The following is a 24,199-nucleotide window of genomic DNA, read 5'->3' as shown; positions in this document are numbered from 1 at the left end:
GGGTATGCGACTACAGGGTGACTACCGCAAACTGACTATACTCGCATACCGGCTTTATAGAAGTTTGGTGCTCCGTGTGTGTCACATTATGTAATGCATATTGAAATATTAGCAACTGTGCCTTGTATTATCCTTAGCCATTTTAAGGGCTATTGTCTGTCTGCTTGTGCACATTATATGTGCACATACCCTACAGGGTGACTACAGGGCGACTACAGGGTGACTACCGCAAACTGACTATACTCGCATACCCGGCTTTATAGAAGTTTGGCAGGGTGACTACCGCAAACTGACTAGTCGCATACCCGGCTTTATAGAAGTTTGGTGCTCCGTGTGTGTCACATTATGTAATGCATATTGAAATATTAGCAACTGTGCCTTGTATTATCCTTGGCCATTTTAAGGGCTATTGTCTGTCTGCTTGTGCCTCTCAAATTTAACTGCGGGACCAGACCAGCATTTCTATACTGAAGTTTAGTAGACGCGTACCCCGTCACTTTTGTTTAGGTTCTGTACTCACGCCTCTTTGTTTTGGTATGCCCTTAACCCAGCCCAATATGATAATTTTGTTCATATATATCGTGTCAAAAGCCCAAATCGAGAGAGTGTGTACGGTGGTACAATCTTTTTCTTGCGACTGTTTGGACGGGAGTACATCGGACGTCGCAAGTAAAATTGTACAGGTGTGTACGCGCGTGATCGGCTGTTGTTTGTGGACGGTCCGACGGGAGTACAGTCGGCCAAACGGTTGGATTGTATATATGTGTACCCAGCTTTACTAAAGTCTAGATAAGCTACATCTACAGCCCCACCCTGATCTATTACTTTAGACACCCAGTCAAAAAAGTCAGTTAGATTTGTTTGACATGATCTTCCCCCAGTAAATCCATGCTGTTTCGGATCCTGTAAATTGCTGGTTTTGAGATATTCTACAACTCTTTGTTAGTAGAGTGTTTCCATCAATTTCCCTACTACTGATGTAAGACTCACTGGTCGATAGGTGCTTACCTCTTCCTTGCTTCCCACTTTTGTGCATTGGGACTACATTTGCTGTTTTTCAGTCCTCTGGGATTATTCCAGTAGCTACTGTTGTGACTGGTTGAATAATTCTGTTATTGGTTTTACCAGCTCCCCCTTAAGCTCTTTTAGTATCCTTGGATGTATCCCATCTGGCCCCATTGATTTATTTACTTTCAGTTTTGAGAGTTCTGTGAGGATTTACCATGAAGTGGGAGATTGTGAGCTTAGAAAAGCAGCACTGTTTCTATTATGTTTGTGTATTTATTTTTTGTGTATTTATTTATCATATGTTTAACCTTTCCTGACAACTTATCTTATTTAAATGTGTGAAACAGCCTATACTATAGACCAGTGGTAGCCAACTCCAGTCCTCGTGAGCTACCAACAGTTCACATTTTCCAGACAACCTAGCTGCTGCACAGGTGCACTCATTACTCACTGACACATTTTTAAAGATCCACAGGTGGAACTAATTACTTCACTTGTGATTCTGTGAGGAGTTCTGGAAAACATTAACTGTTGGTAGCTTTCGAGGACTAGAGTTGGCTACCCCAGCTATAGACCATCTGTACTGTGAAATATTAATACTGTTATACTGTATTCCATATATACTGTGGGGGTTATTCTAGTTCACACGCAAAGGCACAATCACTCTCTAAGGGACAAAACCATGAGCACTGCAGGTGGAGCTGAGGTAACATGTGAAGAGAGAGTTAGATTTGTACTTCAAACTGATATCTATATTGCAGTGTAAAAAGAAAGCAGCCAGTATTTACCCTGTACCGAAACAATAAAACAACCAAATCTAATACTCTATGCACATGTTACATCAGCCCCACCTGCAGTGCATATGGTTTTGTCCATGAGAGAGTGATTGTGCCTTTGTGAGTGAACCAGAATAACCACATAGTGTATAAAAAGGCCAATTTTTAGAACTGTTACCTTTCCCCCAGACTCCCGTACTTAGAGCAATGCGCTGCAGAGTGGGAGATTTTGGATTACATTTTGAAACCCCCCTCTAGGTTTGTGCCATGTTCTTTAATATGGTTAACTAATTAATTCCCAAGTCACTCCGGCAAACACCGCTATTTGTTCAATTCAAAGTTGCTGACTTTTCAGCTGCCCTCGCTGGGAGAGGGCAGACAGTTACAGCAAATAGAGGGCGGGGGCGGTGACCATGATATAAATGGGGAGGGGTCATGGGTGTAGCTAGACAAATTAAATTTGGGGGCGTAGCCAGTACATTTTTCGAATTCAATTCTCTTCCCGGGACTTGTTTCCTAGCACGGCGCCCGTCGGGTTGATCGCATGCCTTAAGTTTAAGGTACTTAAGGAATGCGATTGACGCGATGGACCCGATTTTCTGTCAATCACCAGTGTATTTGCCGGTAAAAGAGAAAATCGCGTTGATCGGGTCCATCGCGGCCCATTATAATGGTCCGAGATGCGACCGACATGATCAACTCGATTTTCCCATAGAGAATAATGTTAAATTACTTTTAAAGTTAAAATCGGGTTGATCGCGTCGGTCGCGGCCCATTGTAATGCGATCAATGCGATTTTACATAGGGAACAATGGGAAATGGGCCAATATGGCCAATTTCTCATTGTATATTGCAACATACAATAGGGTCACAGACTTATCCAGCGCTATGTAGCAATCCTTCCTGAGAGATCTTCTCAGCATATACTCCACATATGCTGAGTATATGCTGAGAAGATCTCTCAGGAAGGATTGCTACATAGCGCTGGATAAGTCTGTGACCCTATTGTATGTTGCAATTTGGTTTTGGTGGAGGTTTTAAAGGAGAACCTTCTTTTGGGTTGTGTGGACCTGTCTAGCTGCTACAGCGCACTCAGTCTGTCCTGTATACGTACATTTTCTATTCTCATTGTATATGGTTATAAAGTATGGTTAATACTCCCCCATTGTTAACGCCACCCCACTATTGACGACAACCCGAAGCGTGGCGAGCGCAGCGAGGGGACGCGTATACCTGTGAAGTTATGCGCGTCCCCTCGTGGGGCCCGCTGCTTGCCATGCTTCGGGCTCGGTGGCTCGCTGCGCTCGCCACACTATATAAAATCAACTCCACGGCGACGTGGATAGTGGGGGTATGAAAAGGTCGGAGGACGCGTACCGCCGCCGCTCGCCACCCTTCGGGTTGGCGTCAATAGTGGGGTGGCATTAACAATTATCAAAGCTGATATTTATATAACCAAAGAACAATAAGTGAAATGCGCAGTTTACGTACTTATTCCGTAACTTGCGTACCCTTTATTCCTAGCTACGTGCGAACAAAACGTGGCGCAGCGTAGCGTACCTTTTCCGTGTATTGTACACGCTGAATCAATACCAGTAATGGGAAATCCCTTCGCAGTACTTAGTCTCTAATCTGCGAATACCTTTTAAGGACAATGTCCGTAATATACGTTATCGCTAAATGCAAATAATAGACGAGACCACGATATAACAAGTGAGGAGATAGATCCTCCAAAATAGTGTATTTAGTCCCTAGTGGACAAAAAGGGGATTACAGAATGAAGAAAATACAGGATAACACGTGATACATTTATCTAACAATAATAAGTATACTTTAAAACACTAACAGAGGAACAGAAACAGATACAACTATAATCAGCCACATTACACAGAACAGGAATACAAATGTTACCGTCATGGAATAGCACAGCGCAGTCCGGTCGGAGCTCGCTATATTCAAATGGTACTTGTGAGTTATGTGGGCGCCCGATTTTAGATCGTGTACCATCGGATCGGATCGTGTCGCATCGCGTGTTAACCAAATGGCATGCGATGCGACGCGACGAGATCAGCACCCGATTTTAGCAGTGTACCCGATTTTAACATTGGAATCAATGTAAAATGGTCCCTGAGACCCGATTTTACATTAATTTCAATGTAAAAATGGCCAAAACCCCCAAAAAGTGACAAAACTTAAATCCCATCCCCATTGTTAACGCCACTCCACTATTGACGCCAACCCGAAGCGTGGCGAGCGCAGCGAGCCCGCGAGGGGCGGTGGTACGCGTCCTCCGACCTTTTCATGCCCTACTATCCACTAGGGCGTGGAGTGAGAATAGAATAGTGTGGCGAGCGCAGCGAGCCACCGAGCCCGAAGCGTGGCGAGCGCAGCGAGCCCCGCGAGGGGACGCGGATACTTGTGAAGCCCACGAAGGGACGCGCTTACCTGTGAAGGTATCCGCGTCCCCTCGCGGGGCTCGCTGCGCTCGCCACGCTTCGGGCTCGGTGGCTCGCTGCGCTCGCCACACTATTCTATTCTCACTCCACGCCCTAGTGGATAGTAGGGCATGAAAAGGTCGGAGGACGCATACCGCCGCCCCTCGCAGGCTCGCTGCGCTCGCCACGCTTCGGGTTCATGTTGATAGTGGCTTGGTTGTGAACATCCAATATCATTCATCAATATCATTCATATCTGACACATTAAGGACAACAGAATTTAAGGAATAACTGTAATTAGCATATATCAGAAAGAAATTATAACAACAACAACACATAGCATACAATAATTAATCACCGTAATTATTTAGCCAACAAACTTAGTGCATGTAGAATGCGGTTAAATGGGTTGTCACCCGCCAGGCACTTTCGCCACACAAACTCTTGCATATAAGAGTCCAGGTGATGGCGGGCTGTGCCCCGCTGGCGTTTGTTCCGCCACTTTGCACATCCCCATAGTCTTTCTATATTTTGGGTGTGTGCTCCAGTGTCCGGGTCCACAAAATTATATCTGTGGTTCACTCTCAAGTGACTGTATCCAGCCCGCTCCAGTTCTGCGGTGTTGTACGCACGCCAGCAATCGCTGACAATTGTACTTCCAGCCTCGATGTGCTCCGCAATTGCAGTCATCAGGGTCGTCGCATCTCGCTTTTCCACTGGCAACATAAAATAGTCTCCTGTTTCACGACACACTCCTCCAAAGACCCACTGCTGTGGGAGAACTCTGCCGACATTGGCTTGTCTCTTTGCGAAGAGTGACTCATCAATTTCAACAATTTTGCCTGGTCCACCAATCCGGCGTTGAGGCTGGGACATGAGGGCGCATTGACATGCCTCCCGCATCAATGCATTGTAAAAGATAGTGCTTTTATTACATATCTTCAAATGCTTGTTGCAAAACTCTATAGATGTCAGTTCGTCACACCAGCAGAAAATAAAGCGCAGTATGGTCATAAATGGAAGCCTGCATCCGGGGTAAAATAGTGAGGCCCGCAGACTTTGCTTTTTCCCACAGCTTTTGATATAGCAGCGCCATTTCCGCTCTTTCTCAGACAGGCGCATTGGGTGTCCATTTGGACAGGTAGCTGTGGATGGAAGCAGCCCATTGTCCTGCATGAATTTAACTGTATCCTCTTCAGTTTTGGGGAGGCTGAAGATACTGGCCGGCAAAGCCATACTGTTAAATAGGGTGTAAAGGGCAAAATGGGGCAATATGGGGCAAATTTCAGAAATTTCACCTCACAAAAACTCTCACACACACCAACACTGCAAATCACTTCTTTTCTCCTGTCAAAACTCCCTCAGAGTGAATTTGTGGCAGATGTGGCAGAGGGCGGGTTTAAAATTGGGCGGGATGTGTTAAAATCGCGTTGCGTCGCATCGCATGCCATTGTATGCCATACAATAGCACGCGATGCGACGCGATTTTGGATACGACGAAATTTCAAGGGAAATCGCGTCGCATCGCGTCGCATCGTATGCTTATTGTACTGACATTCAATTTCAACATCGGGCGCCCGGATAACTCACAAGTACCATTCAAATAGAACTATAGCCCGGGTCAATGGTGAGGGGACAACAGCAATGCCAAAAGTGACCGAGGCAGCCCAGGGTTAGCTATCTTATAGGGTCAGAAGGGGGAGGTCAAAGGCCATTCCTATTGGTCAGGGTTCGAATGTCCAGTCCTCAGTGATTGGGGCAAAGTATTACACCTGGTTTGGATTGGTGCAGGGGGAGTGAACTTTGGTGTCCTTTGTGTGTTGGCATCTTCGTCGGGGGTCGTAAACAGCAACAAGAACCGGTTATAACTGGATTCCTTTGTCTCACACAGTTTAGCAGAAATAGTCCTTGAAATATGGATTTTGTCCGTAATTATCGGACCATGTGAGTTGCGAAGTATTCGCAACGACCGGAGTGCTGCGCATGAGAAACGGAACATAACGATACTAAACATTATACAGACATAGTGTGTATTGCTGATTAAACTATGTGTAGTGCTCTAAACCTTTAATTAACTATATTTTATTTGGTGTAGGTATGGTATTATGAATTTATGTGTATTAGTATGGCTGCGCTTATGATCCACTTTGTTACACAGACTCGGGTATTTATACTTTATTTGCGCAACTCTGTGAACCAAAATGGCGGCCATACTATTCTAAAATGGCATGTGTGCAACTCGACTTTAACACAATGGAGGGCCATTTCACCCATCAGGGGGGGGGGGGGGGTTGCTATTAAAATGGGGGTTTTGGGGGCTTTTTACATTTAATTTCATGTAAAATTGGTACACTTTGCTGTGTTTTGGTCCTGACGAAGGGCATATGCCCGAAACGGCGTAGACCGTGAAACACCATTAAATTTCACCGAGTGGACGCGGATGACACATATATTCCACGTCCCCTCGTGGGGCTCGCTGCGCTCGCCACGCTTCAGGCTCGGTGGCTCGCTGCGCTCGCCACACTATATAAAATCAACTCCACGCCGACATGGATAGTGGGGGTATGAAAAGGTCGGAGGACGCGTACCGCCGCCCCTCGCGGGCTCGTTGCGCTCGCCACGCTTCGGGTTTGATAGTGGGGTGGCGTTAACAATGGGGGGGCATTTAACATAGTCATTACCTATCAGGACGGGTATACAATTAAAAATCGGGTCTGGGGGGGCATTTAACATGAGAATAAGCCCAAATCGGGCATGATCGCGTCGCATCGCATGTCATTATAATGGCATGCAATGCGACGTGATATTAAAATTGTATACTCAAGCCCGGGGAAAGGCTCAAATCGGGTCCCATCGCATGGCATCGCATGCCATCGCATACCTTAATTAGTGGCATGCGAAGCGATGGGCGCCGTGATAATACACAAGTACCCTCCAACTTATGCAGATTTTCACATCTGTGCAAAAATACAACCAAAGGTGAAGGCAGACAGAGTTGCTGTATTATAAATAGAGTAACATTTTTAGAAAAGCTTCCAATAGAATTCCTATTTATGTTATGTAAATTGTAGCTAAGACTAGTGGAAATGGTCAGGGACGTGCAGTCAGGGGAGGCAGGGGAGGCAGTGCCTCCCCTGTCATAATGATGTGAATAATAAAAAGAAGATATTTATATATCTTCTTTTATTATTTTCATCATTTCTACCTCTCCCCCGGCCTCCTACCATCTTACACTGCTGCATGTGAGGGTGGGAGGCAGCGGGAGAGGTGCCTCCCGCTGTTAACATTAAAACACTGGGCAGCGGGGGGCGGGTAGGGGAGGGCAGGGGGCAGGGTGCAGCAATGGGCTGTAAAAGCCCATTGAAAATGAATGGGGAAGCGGCACTCATACTGGTGCCGCAATTACAGGGGCACCAGTATGAATGCACGCCCCCAGATGTGATTGGGTCAGCGGATCCAGTGATGGATCCGCTGTCCAATCACACACATGCAGGGCCCACCTGGATAGGATGCAGCAGCGCGCCGCTGGGAGATAGCCGCTGTCACCACCGAGGAGAGGTGAGTCCGCTGGGGGAGGGGGGCGCATGTACGCCCTGCTGCCTGTGCCCAGCCGCTGCATATACCATATAGCATGGTATGCGGGCGGGGGGGGGCGGGAGCAGTGAAGGGGGTCCCGTGCCTGTGGTCCCGTGCGGGGAGATCAGTGCCTCCCCAGGCAATGACCTCACTGCACGTCACTGGAAATGGCAAAGGTCTAGTTATAAACTTGTACAAACATATAAGTATCTGCTGCCAAGACACCAAAGTCTTAGAGGTCGTTCTCTGCAGCTGAATTTGTTCTCTTGAATGAACTCTACACACCCAGGAAGACAGGAAAGTAAAGATAAACCTAATCTGGGTACACAGCACAGTACATTTGTGAATAGTTTCCCAACTACCTTGGTCTTATATACTGTCAGCATGTGTAGATGTGACTGATTTCTGTAATGATTACCTTCCTGTATGTTTACACACAAGGACAGTATGTACACACACCAGGACAGTACGTATGTACACTATACAAGCTGTGAATACTATTTTGGGGAAGTTAAAGCCTCTTTAGGTTATTGCAAAAAGCAGAAGTAACAACATTTACAGAATATGATATAAGTTAGCATGGCAGAAATCGGTGGATGATTAACTCTTGCATTGCCAGGCAATGCACAATAATAAAACAGGAGTAATACAGTGCTCTAGCTACACACCCACAGACTGAACTGTGTGTGTGTGATGTCAACTAATAAACACCTCCAGGAATGAGCACGTTCAAACACAAGAACCTGTGGCTGCTTAACCCTCTGTCAACTCTGGGGTCACATTTCTGCAAGATTACTAACAAGGCTTATGAAAACACGCACTCTGCCATCTGCAGAGTAGGAATGGTAGGAAAGCTGTGAAATAAGTATATGGAATGCAGTTCATCCTGTTGAAGACCTCGGACCAACGCAGGAGATTCAGCTCCTCCAAGTGTGTAGCTGCTCGCACAGCATTGGCCGCAGCAGACAGGCAGGGTGGCAGCAGCGGGCAGGGAGGGGAAGAAGTGCGGAAGTGACAAGTGACAGCAGCAGCTCCATGACTGACTGACACAGCGCCCGGGGCATGAGGGAGCGCTGTGCCCGGCCAGCCTTGCTGCACTACTTCCCGGAGGCACACCATGGCCTCGCTGTCCAGCGCAGAAAGGAGGGCATTTGCTCTCAAACTAAACAGGTAAGCGCATAAACGCATGAGTTCCCATTATTTATTACCTAGGGTTCCCTGCCTGGTGCACAGTACATACATATGTGACTATCTTATCATTTATATATGTAATTATGCACAATCATCTGCAGTGACCAAAGTGTCTTATGTAAGAGTGCATCTAGTAGTTAATGTATCACTGATCAGCAGAGCATTGCACTTTCACTGAGTTTTCTTTAAATAGCCTCTGGCACTGAGGAATGAAGACAAGCTACACTGTGGGATATACTACAAAATATATAATTAATGAAGTATTTATGACAGATATCTACTTAGCAGATATAAATATTGTGACTTGGTTATGTCAGTAGGATTGAAAACATTTTATTACACCAAAACAAGTCTATTGCTAAAAGTTATAATACACAGGGCTGCTAATTCTATACTCTATGGAACATAATTGATGCTATGCTTTTGCATGTGATGTGCAAAGTCAGTAACAGTCTAGATTGTGAAAGCTTGTAGGGGGGAATCAAAGCATTTGGAGAGAAATAAAGCACCAACCAATCAGCTCCTAACACAGACTGTAAAATGACAGTTAGAAGCTTGCTGGTTAGTAATTGTTCTCTCTCTCTCTCTGCTTTTATAAATATCCCCTTAAATTCTTACTTGCAATACATGCTGAGTATGTCTTTCAACACTTTTCGTTTCCTGTCTTTATTTTTGTTGGTTTCAGAAATTGGTTATAGGTTGTTGTTTACTATCAGTTTTAGGAACCTATTTATCAAGGGTTTTTTCCCCATAAAAGTATGTAAAAATGGTAGTTTTTGCACATTTTTGTATACTCACCCACTATGTACTAATATCAAAAAAAGCAGGTGATTCACAGAAATCTGTGAAAGGCTCCAGTAATCACAACTGCATGGTCCCTATTGTCATTTAAGACTACAGGCTGACTTCTATGTATCAAACTCCGAAATGCAAAGCTTTCTAGCTTTCCATTTTTTATTTACAGCATCTTCTCGCAGGAGAGGGATCTTAGGATCCCTCTCCCACAGGCTTCATCTGACTCTTGAATATTTTCACTGTGAGTCTGCACAGTGTATCAGTGTCAGATTCTTTGGAAGAGTATTTTGATACAGTGTACCAGCATTGTAACTTATACCCCTTTTACACCGCCTCAAAACCCTGGTTCTTCGGCGGGTCAGAGGCGGTGTAAATGTGTCACGCCGTGTCCCTTTACACGGGACTTCTACCCAGGTCCTGACCTGGGTAGAACAGGGCTAGGACCTGGGTAGAGGGCGGTGTAAATGGGTACGCCAGGTCGGATCACCCGGCTCCCATTTACATCAATGGGGGACGTACAACCTGCGGACCGCAGCGTCCGCAGGTTGGACGGGGGGGCACACACAGGCTGCGCTGCTGTCTGCTATACTCTGCAGACAGCAGCGGCGGCAGTGGATGAGGTGAATGGATGCCTGTGTGCGGCATCTATTCACCTCCTGGACGACGGCTGGAGGTGCACGGCAGCTTACCTTGGTGCTGGGCTGCCCCCAGCACGGCGATCGGTGTATCCGGCGGGGATCACCACAGTCCCAGCGCTTGGAGATGTTGACATCTCCAAGCACCGCCTCCGTCTACACTGCGGGTGGGCCCCACAGTGTAAATGGAGTAAATCCCGGATCCGACCCGGCTTGGATCCTTCTTCCAAATGCCGGTTCGGATCTGGGATTTTTGGCGTAAAAGGGGTATTATAGTGACATCAGTTATTGCTGCTGCAGTCCCCACTAGTTGTCTTCAGTACATAAAGTGGATATATTTGTTTAAATAGAACAATATCCACTACCGTCTGTTAATAGTTGCAGAATTATTATGATTATTAATACATAGGCCCCTAAGGGCCAGATTAGTCAAGCTACAAAAAGTGATAACATGGAGAGTGATAAACAGCCAGCCAATCAGCTCTTAACTTCCATGTTACAGGCTGGGTTTGAAAACTGACAGGTAGGAGCTGATTGGCTGATTGTTTATCACTCTCCACTTTATCACTTTTTGAAGATTTTTATACAGCTGGCCCTTAAAGTCTACTTTATATAGAATGTTATCTTAATATATACTTAGATAGATGTCTTGTAAATAAATTAATGAATTCATTCAATGCCATGCACAGGGGCAGGTTTAGCCTCTGGCGTAGCAGTAGCTACCTGAACTCTCTGCTTCGAAGATTCACAGCCCAGCAATCAGGGCTGAAGCAGGCCCATAGTAATCAGGGCCGGATTAAGGGGGGGCAAAAGGGGTTTTAGGTTTTGTGCATGGGAGTGGGGTAGTGCTGCAGCTTCACCTATCTGCAATGTAACAATGATTACTGGGGCTGAGCATTGGGTGCCAAGGCACACTGACTGCACAAGTATGCAATGCATTACTGGGAGTTTACTAAGTCCCATGACACTTTGCACAAGAGGGCAGAGGCTGAGAGGTTTGTGCTGAGCTCTAATTGGTGGAGCTCATTACATGCTTCTCATGCCCATGGAGGACAGCAGCAGCCCAGTCATGGGAAGATTTTTAATCAGAGGCAGCACTGAGCAAAATCTAAAAAAACAAAATCTATAAAATTGCTCTATATAAAAAAATGGCGGTCGCTGTTAGACACTTAGTTCCCTACCAGCAGGTACTAACAATTCCTTCAAATACTCACAATAGTGTCCAGAGCGCCCTAGATTCAATATGTAATGTCCATAAAATTATTCAATACAATGTGAATAAAAGAGAAGTATGCTTGTGGCTTCTTATTTTCTGGAATAATTTTCTTTTTTATTTTCAAAGATTGTGATCAAGACCCACCGCGTTTCGTTCCGGTTATATGATATAAATTCATATAACCAACATGAAATTACATTACATACATAGACATTACATATAATGCATATTAATATGAACTACATGTATTTCCATACATTCATTAAATTATTTATTTAAAATAAATTTAATGTTAATTTTATTATCTAGACATCATGTTGACAGCTAAAAGATGTTCATGTCTACATGAAAAATGTAATCTTCCTGATAAATTGTCAACATGTTAAAAATGTCCACATCAAGAATTTTCACAGGTACCTCCCCCCACTATTATTTTATAAGAACAAGAATGGAAGTCAACCCTGACTCAATCCTGGATCCGATTGGAGAGTCATCTGATATAAATATATCCAATATGACGGCCACGAAAAGCAAAAATTAAGCACAGCTAAAGCTCTGATCAGTCAGCATAGTGGATTAGGCTAGTGAGGACTAAGCAACAACTCTGTGCTAAAGAGGGTGGGTGGGTGGGTGGGTTACTGGGTATTTGGAGATAGAGATATAGTATTCTGAGGAAGACATGTAGGATGCTCTTGATGTTGTAACATGTACAAACCGTTGATCATAGGACAGTTAGTTTGCATGCATGGTCTCGCCGAGGTTGAGGAGTAAGTACAAGTGGAGAAACAGAAGAAGCCGGAGGTTGGCGCTATTCAGGCATTTCACAATATGTAGGTTTCTGTAGACTTGGGTTTAGGTCTTTCCTTCTGGGATATAAGCATATTAACACATAGCAAAACACATAGTAAAAAGTAGACAAGTAGAATTATTTGTAAAAGTATTTGAAATGTTCACAGCTATGTTGTTTTTCCATTGATAGAAAGAGTTTAATGCAGTGGTTCCCAAACTTTCTTGAATCACAGCACCATAGAGTGTCAGCATTTTTTTTCCCACAGCACCCCTAGGAAAAAGTTTTTTATTAATTATTGTGTAAAATAAAACTATTAAATGAAATCAATTGTGACTGCCTGTCATTATGAGTGACATTTATGTGGTGGTGTACTGTTGTGCTTCTGATTGTCCCCATGTATTATAATTGTCACCCAGTAACATTGGGGCAGATGTATTAAGCCTTAACAAGAGATAAATGCAAGGGTGATAAAGAGCGATAAACGTCCAGCCAATCACCTGCTTACTGACTTTTTTCAAACACAGCCTGTAACATGGCAGTTACGATGTGATTGGCTGGACGTTTATCTCTCTTTATCATCCTTGCGTTTATCTCTTGTTAAGGTTTAATACATCTGCCCCATTGACACCTATCACTTTGACAATACATACAATAATTAGATTTGATACTGGACCATCAACCTGTGGCATTCCTGCAAGAGCCTCATGGCGCCCCAGGGTACCTAGGCACACAGTTTGGGAACCACTGGTTTAATGGCTTTTGGAAAATAATGTCTAATTACTGTAGCTAACAGTCCAATGCAAAAGTGGTGCGTAATGAAGAATATCACAGCATGCAACATAGAACAGCATATTTTATCATATTCAGAGTATGGCAACTCACAAATCTCACATCTACAATGTTGAGTTTACATATAGAAATGTCCTGGGGGTAGGTCCAGGAGCGAGACAGCGAAATAAATGTAATGATTTGTTCTCTCCTGCATTAAACCAGTCAGGCAAAGAGAAGAAACAAGCTATTACAATATGACCAGAGATTTTTCAAGCATTGAGGCCCATTATAGCTGTAGGGGCCACAAAACTCCTATGGTAAAATATAACAAGAACACACGGGGAGACATGAAGCAGACATAACACACAGGAGGATATAATCTAGAGAGCGAGAAGGAACCGGTAAGATAATACGAGCTAGATAACTCAGAATGGACATAGGACTGGAGTTTGTAGAATATATGGCTTAAGATGCCCATACACAGAGCGATGTTCTCCATACTTTTTGTACTAGATCGGAAGGTATCTAGTACAAAAGCATGCAATGTGCTACAGCAGCATGCTTTGTGTACTAGATGCGATGCGATCTAGTACAAAATGTACGGGCTGCGCATCCTTTTTGTGCCGTGGGATGTGATGTGAGCGGGAGCGCATATTGCATTGCACGTGGAGGATGCTCCATGTACGAGCACCTTCAATCACATTTTTTGTACTCTGATAACTTCCACAAAGTTGGCAAATGGAAAAATCACAGTTCATAGACTCCACTCTAATGCAGGGGAGGGTTAAAAATCCTAAATGTAGAATATAATATTGTCGTGGCATTGATGAACTATCCCAACATGTATCACCAGTAAATTTATCAGGTTCAATATTTCTTTTCAATTATTATCTTTTCAATAAGCATTGTTGGCAGACAATAAAAAAAAATGTATTAGTAAAATGATAGAACAAACATTTATACAGCCAAGTATGACTTTAATCGTCCTGTTATATTGAGCTTTTGTCTGTCTACAAGATATTTTCTATTGACAATGTTACTTAGTTGTCATGGAAACACAGGTACCAACATGAGTCTTTCGCACCCAACTGCATTAGCTGTGTAATATTTCGATAAGTGATTCAGTAGGACATTAACTTTGTGTGATGTATTTATGCTGTAAATAGTGACATTTGGAACAAAATAAATAATAAGATTAATGCTGATTGCCCTTTCTTATCTCCTTTCAGCACTTTTCCCATCCTGTTATAGTGAAACAGCAGCTGTTATTATGTACACCCTCTTGGTTCTTTGCTCCCTCTGCTCCTTTCCTGAGCATATTTGGGATGGGTGCCGGATGACTGGCTGACAGTCGGGATCCTGACGGTCAGTATACCGTTTCCAGAATCCTGACTGTTTGACTGCTCGACAGTCGGGATCCCAACCAACGGGGACAATTCTCACTTGTTGGGGTCTACGACCCCCGCAGAGGGAGAATAAAACCTGTGGTGAGCCCAGTGAGCCACAGAGCACATGGTGTGACGAGCGCAGCGAGCCCGCGAGGGGCTTTTTTTTGCGTTCGCCCCCTGTCAGATTACTGGCGGCTGGGATGTCGGTATACTAACCGCCAGGATCCCGTCTGGCGGTCAGTCATACAGCACCCATTTATGATCAGCCCTAACCTCAGATTAGCACGTTATCATTGGCTTATGGCACTGTGGGTGGTGTCTGATGGACTCGCAAGGCTGCAAAATTTGCAGCCTTGCGAGTCAATCAGAATAAGGTCCCATGTCTAACATGTTTTCTTCATGTTAACTTTCCACATGTCCCTCATGTGTTAGGGACGAGATGACATCACTAAACAATATCGTTAACGATATCGTTCAGTGTATATGAGATATATCATTTGTCCGGGAGTTAAGGGAAATCGTTGACAATATAGCTCATGGATCAATTCTTCAAGTGTATGCCTGGCTTAAGAGACAGAGGGACAGATGTACTAAGCTTGAAAAGTGATAAAATGGAGAGTGATAAAGTCCCAGCCAATCAGCTCCTAACTGTAATGTTTCAGGCTCGGTTTGAAAAGTGACAGTCGGCAGCTGGTTGGTTGGGGGTTGATCACTTTTCAAGCCTTAGTACATCTGGCCCACCGAGAGAGAGAGACTCTTCAATTGAGTAAAAGTTTAGATGCCGCAGCCAGGTGCAGGTTAGACCCTTTGAGCCACTTCGGTAGTATACAATGTTACAGCATGAATTAGCAGGAGGCTATTCTAAAATAGCTGATTAAAGTCCTGTACATATGGAGCAATTTCAGCACGAATCCCCAGTGATGGTCACCGGGAGCGTGCCCCGCGACCAGCCCTGAAGTGATCGCTGGTTGCACGGCAGAGTGTCTCGGTTTAATCAGCGACCATCGCTGGTCACTGATGAATACGGGACACTGGGCAATATGCTCGCTGAGTGATATATAACGCTGAGCGATAACCGCTCAGTGAGCATATCGCCCCGTGTGTAAGGGGCTTTACACATACTGACAAATGCAGCCATATACTAATGATCAAGGGCACAGCCAGCCTTAGTGACTCAATTATAAGTGGTTACTGCGTCTTGTGGATGTCATTCTGCAGCATGTCCCTCGTTATTGATGTCCTAAATCGTCTGTACATGCAGGATGATGGATGACATGGTAACGACCTGCGTGAGCACGCGCCATTGACGATATAGTGCATACACTCTATACAATATGCATAATATTGTTAACAATATTGTTTTCATGCATATCGTTAACGATTATCATCTAGTGTGTACGCACCTTTGGTCTTATAGAATCTCATGATACTCACCCTTGAGTGTAACACATGACTATACAGACTAAAATTGGCGCTGAGGACAAACACAGGATTTACACATTTCGTTCTGATAGACATAAAAATAAGTAAATAGATAAGAAATGTAACAAAACAGAAAAACAAACAGAGCCGCACAGTATATTTATTAGGTAATACTGGTTTAGGAACAATAAAAGAGAAAGTAAGCAGGTAGGTACACCTCAAGGTATTAAAAGCAGGCAAATCTCACAAAACAGTGCATAAATCCTGTGAGGTGCCATTCAGTCCAATGCCACACAAAACTTGGAGAATAGGGCATTTTTGCTTGCTGACTATATTGAATAATGGCCTGGTTTAGCTTTAGTCACAGTTTTGCTAAGAAAGATGTTCTAGCTAGCATGCTGGGGGCTGCCCAGAACAGGGCAAGGCCACACAGCATGCACAGTCCTCACCTTGCGATTGCAATTTAAAAAATGTGATCGCATTTCTATGATAGCCTGGCTGCGAAGGCAGATGCAGGGTTGCCATTTTTCCGCAAACCTCCCCAAAAATGCTGCATTGCCACCCCCGCCATCTTAGTCACATTTTTTCAGGATGCAGCTGCAGTTTGAGCCAACAGCCGCAGTTTGAGCACTGCAGCGCCTGAGCATGCGCAGTTGTATGGTGGCACAACTACGATCACTACTGCCCAATGTCTTTATTTTAAAACAGCTGTTCTTTTTGGTTAATAATGGAAGATGTATTGGAGTCATGACAAAGAGGTTGTTCTTATTTTCAAACTCAATCTACCAGCAGATGGCACCAATACTTTCTCAGACTTTGTAGAGTTTGTAGTCATAAAAGAAAAAAAGAAAAAAAAAATATTGAGCATTTCGGTCTTGCATAATCTGTTTCGGTCTGTCTGGAAAAAAAAATATTCATTTTTTTTTTTTGGGGGGGGGGGGGGGGGGAGGGGGTAGGAATCATGTGTATTTAATCTTTTGTATATTAGAACATTTGCAATCTATTAAGAGGAATGGAGACATAAATAGATCATATACTGTATGAATACTGTATTATTACTAGCTGATCATACAACATGTACTGTACCAGTAACTCATTTTAATTGCATGTTGAGACCCAGAAGAGAAATAGCACCAAAGCATGTGTTGCAGCATCAAAGTTTCATCATTCTATGGTAATTTAGAGTTTACTATAACCTAAGACATTTTGAAACGAACAAATAAAATATATAATAGCAGTATGTATTTTTGGGTACTTGTTTCCTAGAACGGTGCCCATCGAGGGCCGCGATTTTACATAGAAATGCATGGTAAAATGTAAATCACGTCCGTCGCAGCGCATGCGGCCAAAAAATCGCATGCGTTGCGACCGACGCAATTACCGATTTTACATAGGGAACAATGTTAAATGGCCCAATTGACCCGATTTTACATAGGGAACACTGTTAAATGACCCACAGACCCCAAATAGCCACCCTGAAGTGTGAAATGGCCCCCCCAATTGTTAACGCCACCACACGATCAACGTCAACCCGAAGCGTGGCGAGCGTAGCGAGCCCGCGAGGGACGGCGGTACGCGTCCTCCGACCTTTTCATACTCCCACTATCCACGTCGGCGTGGAGTTGAGAATAGAAAGTGTGGCGAGCGCAGCGAGCCACCGAGCCCGAAGCGTGGTGAGCGCAGCGAGCCCCGGGAGGGGACGCGGAATACGAGCCCGAAGCGTGGCGAGCCCCGCGGAATACATATTAAGTAATCCGTGTCCCCTCGCGGGGCTCGCTGCGCTCGCCACGCTTCGGGAGCTTGTTCCGCGTCCCCGCGCGGGGCTCGGTGTCTCACTGCGCTCGCCACACTTTCTATTCTCAACTCCACGCCGACGTGGATAGTGGGGGTATGAAAAGGTCGGAGGATGCATACCGCCGCCGCTCGCCACGCTTCGGGTTGACGTTGATCGTGGGGTGGCGTTAACAATTGGGGGGGCCATTTCACACTTCAGGGTGGGTATTTGGGGTCTGTGGGCCATTTAACATTGTTCCCTATGTGAAATCGGGTCAATTGGGCCATTTAACATTGTTCCCTATGTAAAATCGCGGTAATCGCGTCGGTCATGCGATGCGACCAACGCAAATTTTTTTCCTTGCAATGCCTAAGATCAAAATCGTGGGCGCCGTTCTAGGAAACAAGTACCTATTTTTGTCTTAAATTAAGATAAAATGTGATTATAAGAAAAATAATCACAGTCATTTTAATGGAAGATCAGTTCATGTAATCAGGGCACTGAGGTCTCCTGAATGTTTTAACATTTATCAAATATAAGGAGCTCATAAACATCTCCATCTGCTTTTGGCCTTGCTACCCTACACTTGCTCCAAAACTTAATCTCCCCATATCTGCTGTCCCCAATATGTATCTGGTCATGGCTGCTATAGATAAAACTGATAAGCCTTATTGTACCCATAAAAAAATGGATTAGCTCCCATAACTCTTATTTTGCACTGTTAAACTCATACTAAGGGTTCCTAGGTAGGAACAGTTGAAAATTAGAGATGTGGGGACTGAATCAAACAGGGTCCCTCCACACATGCAATTGCAGACCCATAATAAAGGTATTAGGGCTGCGGAAGGATCAGAGAAACAGGGAAGGGTCAGAGCAGGGGAGGATTGGCTATAGGTTTCCCATGGAAGATTCCCAGTATGCTGGAGCAGCTGCGGGGCCACATGTCAGAGAGGGGCAGATTTATTAAGCTCGGTGAAGTGATAAAGTGTCTGGTTTTTATCACTGGTCAATCAGCTCCTAACTGTAAAGTTACAGGCTTGGTTTGAAAAATGACAGGTAGGAGCTGATTGGCCTTTGTGACATCTGTTAAAAGAACAGGAGTGAATGCTATCTGAGGTGTAACAATTTCTGGTCTCCACTGGAGAAGGGTTTGGATATTTGTGGGATTATGGTAATGAGTTGTTTGTCTGCTTGAATAAGGTTTTCGAGTCTGTGTTCAGTCTCAGTGGGGGATGGGGGGGGGGGGGGGGTGTATGGTATAATGTGAAATGTGGAGGTTTGTTGTTTGTCACAGCAGCTTAAATATCTGGGGGCCACTAGACTGCCAAGCATTTTTAAACCATTGGATTCCATACAGGTGTAGTGATGCATTAATCTATCCTATTTTGGTGTTGGTTCCACCTACATTTGATTTGCTGCCGCCCATATGAGGCCACTTCTAGAAAAAACTGTCAGGGCCACTTTTAGTTCCCACTCCGCCCCTGGGTCAAAGAGACCAATGGGAAGAGGAAGTCACAGGAAGGATTTCAGAGGCATACATGGAGATAGATGGTGGGAAGGAGATAATTACACTTAGGTAAAGGGGAGCAGAACCACAATTGGGGCAGAGATGATGGCAGAGGCACACTGGTGACTTTTTCCTTCTTTTTTGTTCCAGTTCTTACTGCTTATTTTTTGTTTACCAAGACAATGGGCAGTAAATTATGGTGCCGGAAGTTGAGGGGATGACTATGGCTCTGCTTTGGTGGTCTATAGGCATCAGGACCATCTCTGACATAGGACAAGGGCGAACATACTGTAGTAAACTTCTGTGTGCCTCTTTTTACTGTGGAAGCAGCGATTGAAGCATACTCAATAGGCAGCAGATGGAGGAGTAGAATAAGGGAGAGTTAGGGTAATGGCTGCAGTGTATATTTTATTTTGTTTTATTTATTAACAGTTTCTTATGTAGCACAGCATATTCCGTTGCGCTTTACAAGAGGAGTCAGTGATACAAAACACTGGGTATTTACAGACAGTCAAAAGGTATGAGGGCCCTGCTTGCAAGCTTACAATCTATAGGGAAACAGGTCTATAGCGCAGGTTACTTAGGATCTCTGGGGAAAATAATGCTAAACGTGTCAGTGAAGCTGTGTATCCGAGGATGCAGCCACTGGCTTTGGCATGCCCAAAAAGGGGACCAACATGCCCCCTTCATCTAGCACACGGCCCCCAATGCGGCCCCCAAACACCAACAGCATGTAAAATATACGGTGGTGTTTGGGGCAGGTGCAGATCTTAAACATCAAAATAGCATCCACCTCTGAATTAGCCCCATTATTCTCTAATCCTTTAAGTGACAACATTGCTATGAGCGATCCTCAAAATATCTGCTAAAAATGCCAGCATCACTCACAGCGACCGTTCTTTTAGAATAAATAAATACAAATACAGCCAAGTCAGTTGATTGAAGTTTAGTTAAATATTGCACTCAAAAAAAGGGACAGTCGGTGTGAGCGGCGCTGGCATTATTAGCAGATATTTTGAGGATCTCTCACAGTTAATAATACTGCTATAGCTTTTTGCCACTTTTACCTGCAAGTTTTCTGGACCCTTTCATTATTTTACGTACTACTTTTGAAATTACATATTTATTGTTTTTAACAATGTTCCTTTCCCTCTATTACTTTACATTTGGATAATTCAAGTCTCAGTCCTAATTCCAGCCTACAGGTATATTCTCTATCATCAAGGCACCTATACTATTTTGTGAAGTCAATTGCTTATTCACCCTATATTGCTGGATGTGCTATTGCAACTTGAGCTTATCCTAAGCAGATAGTAGTAGATGTGCCAACATATTTTACAGGAGTTTAAACGTGATGGACAGGCACTGTACGCACTAATGAGGCTAAACGACTGTATTGCGTTCAGTAAAGGTCACATAATACCAATGAAATTACTTTTTCTGGACAAGTTTAATGACTGATAATAAATTGTTTGATCACAGACTTCTGTTTGTATTGTTAAGGTATTCCTCAGCAGAAATACGGAAGCATGTCACACTTCACAGCAACTCTGGATTTCTACAGCAGCGCAGCCTGAGTACACCTACTTCATCTTCCCTTCAGTTAGTGAGTATTGCAATTTTACTGATATGTTAATATAATAAAATGTAATGGGAGGTATACATTCTTATTTGCAACTTGTATTTTATGAAGTAACAGTAATAGATTTAAATGATTAACAAATGAATGCTTCATACAGGGGTCATTCTGGTTGACTCGCAGAGCGGCAAATTTCACAGCTTTGTGAGTCAACTAAATGCCTCTTGTATGAAAGCCTGCCCGCCGTAAGCATGCCGATTTTCCCCGCAGACATGCGAAAGGATGTTTTGCATAAAGATCCATTTGCAGTCTTGCGTGCGGGTCAGAAATCATTCGATGATCGACGACCATCGAATGATTTCTAATGCACTCGCAAATCTAAGTCACTCTCTGGTGACTCAGATTTGCAGCACCCTTGTACGGGAAGAGGGTGGTCAGCTGCCCACCCCCGGCACCCGCGTCACAGACTAATTGCCCCATGGGAACGCCTAGCGGTTTCATGGGAACGCCCATGAAACGCTGGGCGTTTCCATGGGCGCGACCCGTGCCTGCGCCCTACGCTCCCTACCCACATGGAGCCTGCACATGTGGCTAGCTGCATATGCGCATGTGCTGTAGCTAATCATCGCTACCCCGTGCGAATGCGCGAATGCGCGGGGGAGCAATTAAACCAGAATGACCTTGCTAATATTGCATGCACATGTCTGACAGCCAGCAGTGAATCCTGTATAAAACAATCAGGGGTAAATGTATGAGTGGTCATTATGGGGGAAAAGCACTTTTAGTACCGTTATCTATACGGATACTGCTTCTCACCCTTGTATAAAGGAAGAGAAGTGTGGCAAGGTTGTTGGAAGGCCGTTCCACAGTGTGCTGGCACAGGAGAGCTATAAGAGGCATATTCCTTTCCACACTGCACTACTGTCCTGCCTTGATCCAACAGCATCGGAAACCTCCTGAACACCCTGATCATAATCACATGCCTCCATTACTTGATGATATTGTATTATTATGTTGTTCTATTGTTAGCGTGAATTAATATTGGGTACAACCTATTTTATTTCTAACATTTTATTAAAAAACTAAGTAATTCTATATGAATGACTTGCCAGTGCCAAGTCCGTAACTAGGGTCGTACGGAGTGGGCCACTGCACACATCGGAGCAGGGTAAGGGTTGCCGCTGCTGGCATTTGTCAATCACCTTATTTTAATAGGATAAGTTTAAATTACTTTCACTTATAAGCTTCACTCCTTTTGTAAATATCTATGTTTGTGAGAAGAGGCATAATACTATGTCATGTCTCTGGGATCAGTTTTGTTGCCAGTTTGCCAGTGCTTCCATTTTGACTTGTGTGGTTTTGCCATACCAGCAAACTTCTGATAGAATGAAGGTTGGTGACTGTAGTAAGTTTAACTGAAGGGGGGATACAGTAGATCTGTATAATATTAAATATGAGGACGATAAGATCTGTTGTCTCATTGTGAATGAGAAATTGGGACATTTTAGGCACACCACTAGCCAGCTGCATGGACTGTGAGTCGCACGCCCCTAGTTATGGCTCTGTTTTATTTTAGTGAGCATGTTAAATATTGACATATGTGCCTTATGGGATTTTTATCATAGAAATAATGATACATTCACTTCTATGCTGCAGTGTATACTTCTAAGTATTCTCTATTATGCATTTCCACATTTTCAAATTATTTATGTACAGGCCTATGGGAGCCTATTGAGAGCTTTGAATTGATGGATTTAAGCAAGGATCTTTCTCCCCTGTTTTGTCCACCTCAGAAACTTGGCTAGGTAGTACTTGAAGTGCTGTCTTGCAACACTGTGCATTTTGTTTCTCCAATTGGCCAAACCCTGTCTAGGTTCTGATGTGTGTGGGCAACACTGTCCATTTCCACAAAATGGTACCTGTGATTTATCTGGAAGTGTTTGAAGCATAATTCTTCTAGTTCTTTGATCATGCAACTGTGTCAGAAATCTGAATAAATGATGGAAAGCAATGGCAGCTGAAGGGTTTATTATGTCTGTCCTGTTCCTCAGCCAGGAGAACATTAAAGTTAAACAGCTAAGGGGAGAGTATGGGGTGTAGGATGAGTCAAAACAATGTATACAGCTGTAATGCTCGTGCCCCAAGAAAGCAACAGGGATCTTTATCTGCTTTAAAAAAGACCAATAACAAGTCTTCCCTTTTACAGAAAAGTACCAATTTATACGTAATATTCAAGCCCAATGGGGGCTGGGCCTGATTTTGGTTGGCTCGTTCGCTGGGATACTCGCACACACAAATACACAGCGACCATTTGCACGCAGTCAAACACATTACCGCCCACACCACACACGACCGAGCGCCTTCATAATAGTACACAAAGGGGAGTAGGCAAAAGGGAACCACACACTTGCGTATTGATTTGCACTTTCAAGTGAGCGAAAGTTCCTGCAATGTGCATACGTACGTACGTACACATGCTCATTCGGATATGTGTGTTTGGATATGTAACCATACACAGGTACCGGTAGTAAACCCTCTACTTCATTGATAAAACATCCTCGATCACTATAGTTAATGAGATGAATTGGCTTACTTCATTGTCTTTGTCAAAAGACTGTGTTTGGGACAATTATTATGTAATACCCCTTTCACACTGCACTTGATAAACGGTATATTGCCGTTTTTCTTTTTCTTCCATTTTTAAGGCTGCAGTGGGAAAGCACCAGAGTTCATTTATGCCCCTTTCAGACCGCACTTTTAAAACGGTAAATTGCCGTTTTTTTACCGTTTTAAAACGGTAATGTGTGCGGTCTGAAAGGTCCAGTCCCACTTAACCGGTTAGAAAATGCTGTTTTTTCTAACCGGTTAAAATGCAGGGTCCTACCCGTTTCTGAACCGGTATTTTAGCGCAAAAATCGTCTCAGAAACGGTATTTAGGACCCAGCCAATGAGCTGGGTCCTAAATTCAGCACAGTGAATACTTAATGAGCGCTCATTAAGTATTCACAGCACTGGAGCCCCCCCCCGCGCGTGTCGACACCCCCCGCGCGCGTGTCGACGCCCCCCGCGCGTGTCGGCGCCCCCCCCCCGTGTCGACTTACCCCGTGCCGGTATCTCCGTTGTGGTTCCCGGCACTGCAGCTCAGTATGCTCGGAAAGCACTTATGAAAAAAGTGTCTTTCAGAAAATGGCTGCCCCCCATACGGAAGACAGTTTTTTTAAACAGGGTTTCCTATGGGGCAGCCATTTTCTGGAAGACACTTTTTTCATAAGTGCTTTCCGAGCATACTGAGCTGCAGTCCACAACAGAGGTACCGGCACGGGGTAAGTCGACACG

At 44.2% G+C, this 24,199-nt stretch overlaps 1 protein-coding gene across 4 annotated transcripts in view; it reads left to right on the top strand.

The window, feature by feature from the left end:
- Positions 1-8,485: 8,485 nt before the first annotated feature.
- The window catches only part of DOCK8 (dedicator of cytokinesis 8), a 161,603-nt gene continuing 145,889 nt past the window's right edge, over positions 8,486-24,199 (top strand). For 3 of the 4 annotated variants that reach the window (XM_083186050.1, XM_083186049.1, XM_083186048.1), the window contains exons 1-2: positions 8,486-8,965; positions 20,788-20,890. In XM_083186050.1, coding sequence (XP_083042176.1) covers positions 8,913-8,965; positions 20,788-20,890 — 156 coding nt within the window. In that variant the 5' untranslated portion in view covers positions 8,486-8,912. The remainder of the gene's footprint in view (positions 8,966-20,787; positions 20,891-24,199) is intronic. The other variant, XM_083186051.1, reaches the window with a different exon arrangement.

The sequence above is a fragment of the Crinia signifera genome, chromosome 1 (assembly GCF_055691185.1).
Source record: "Crinia signifera chromosome 1, ASM5569118v1, whole genome shotgun sequence".
Taxonomy (NCBI): domain Eukaryota; kingdom Metazoa; phylum Chordata; class Amphibia; order Anura; family Myobatrachidae; genus Crinia; species Crinia signifera.
The sequence above is the reverse complement of the archived record's forward strand: the minus strand, read 5'-3'. Positions and strand labels throughout refer to the sequence as shown.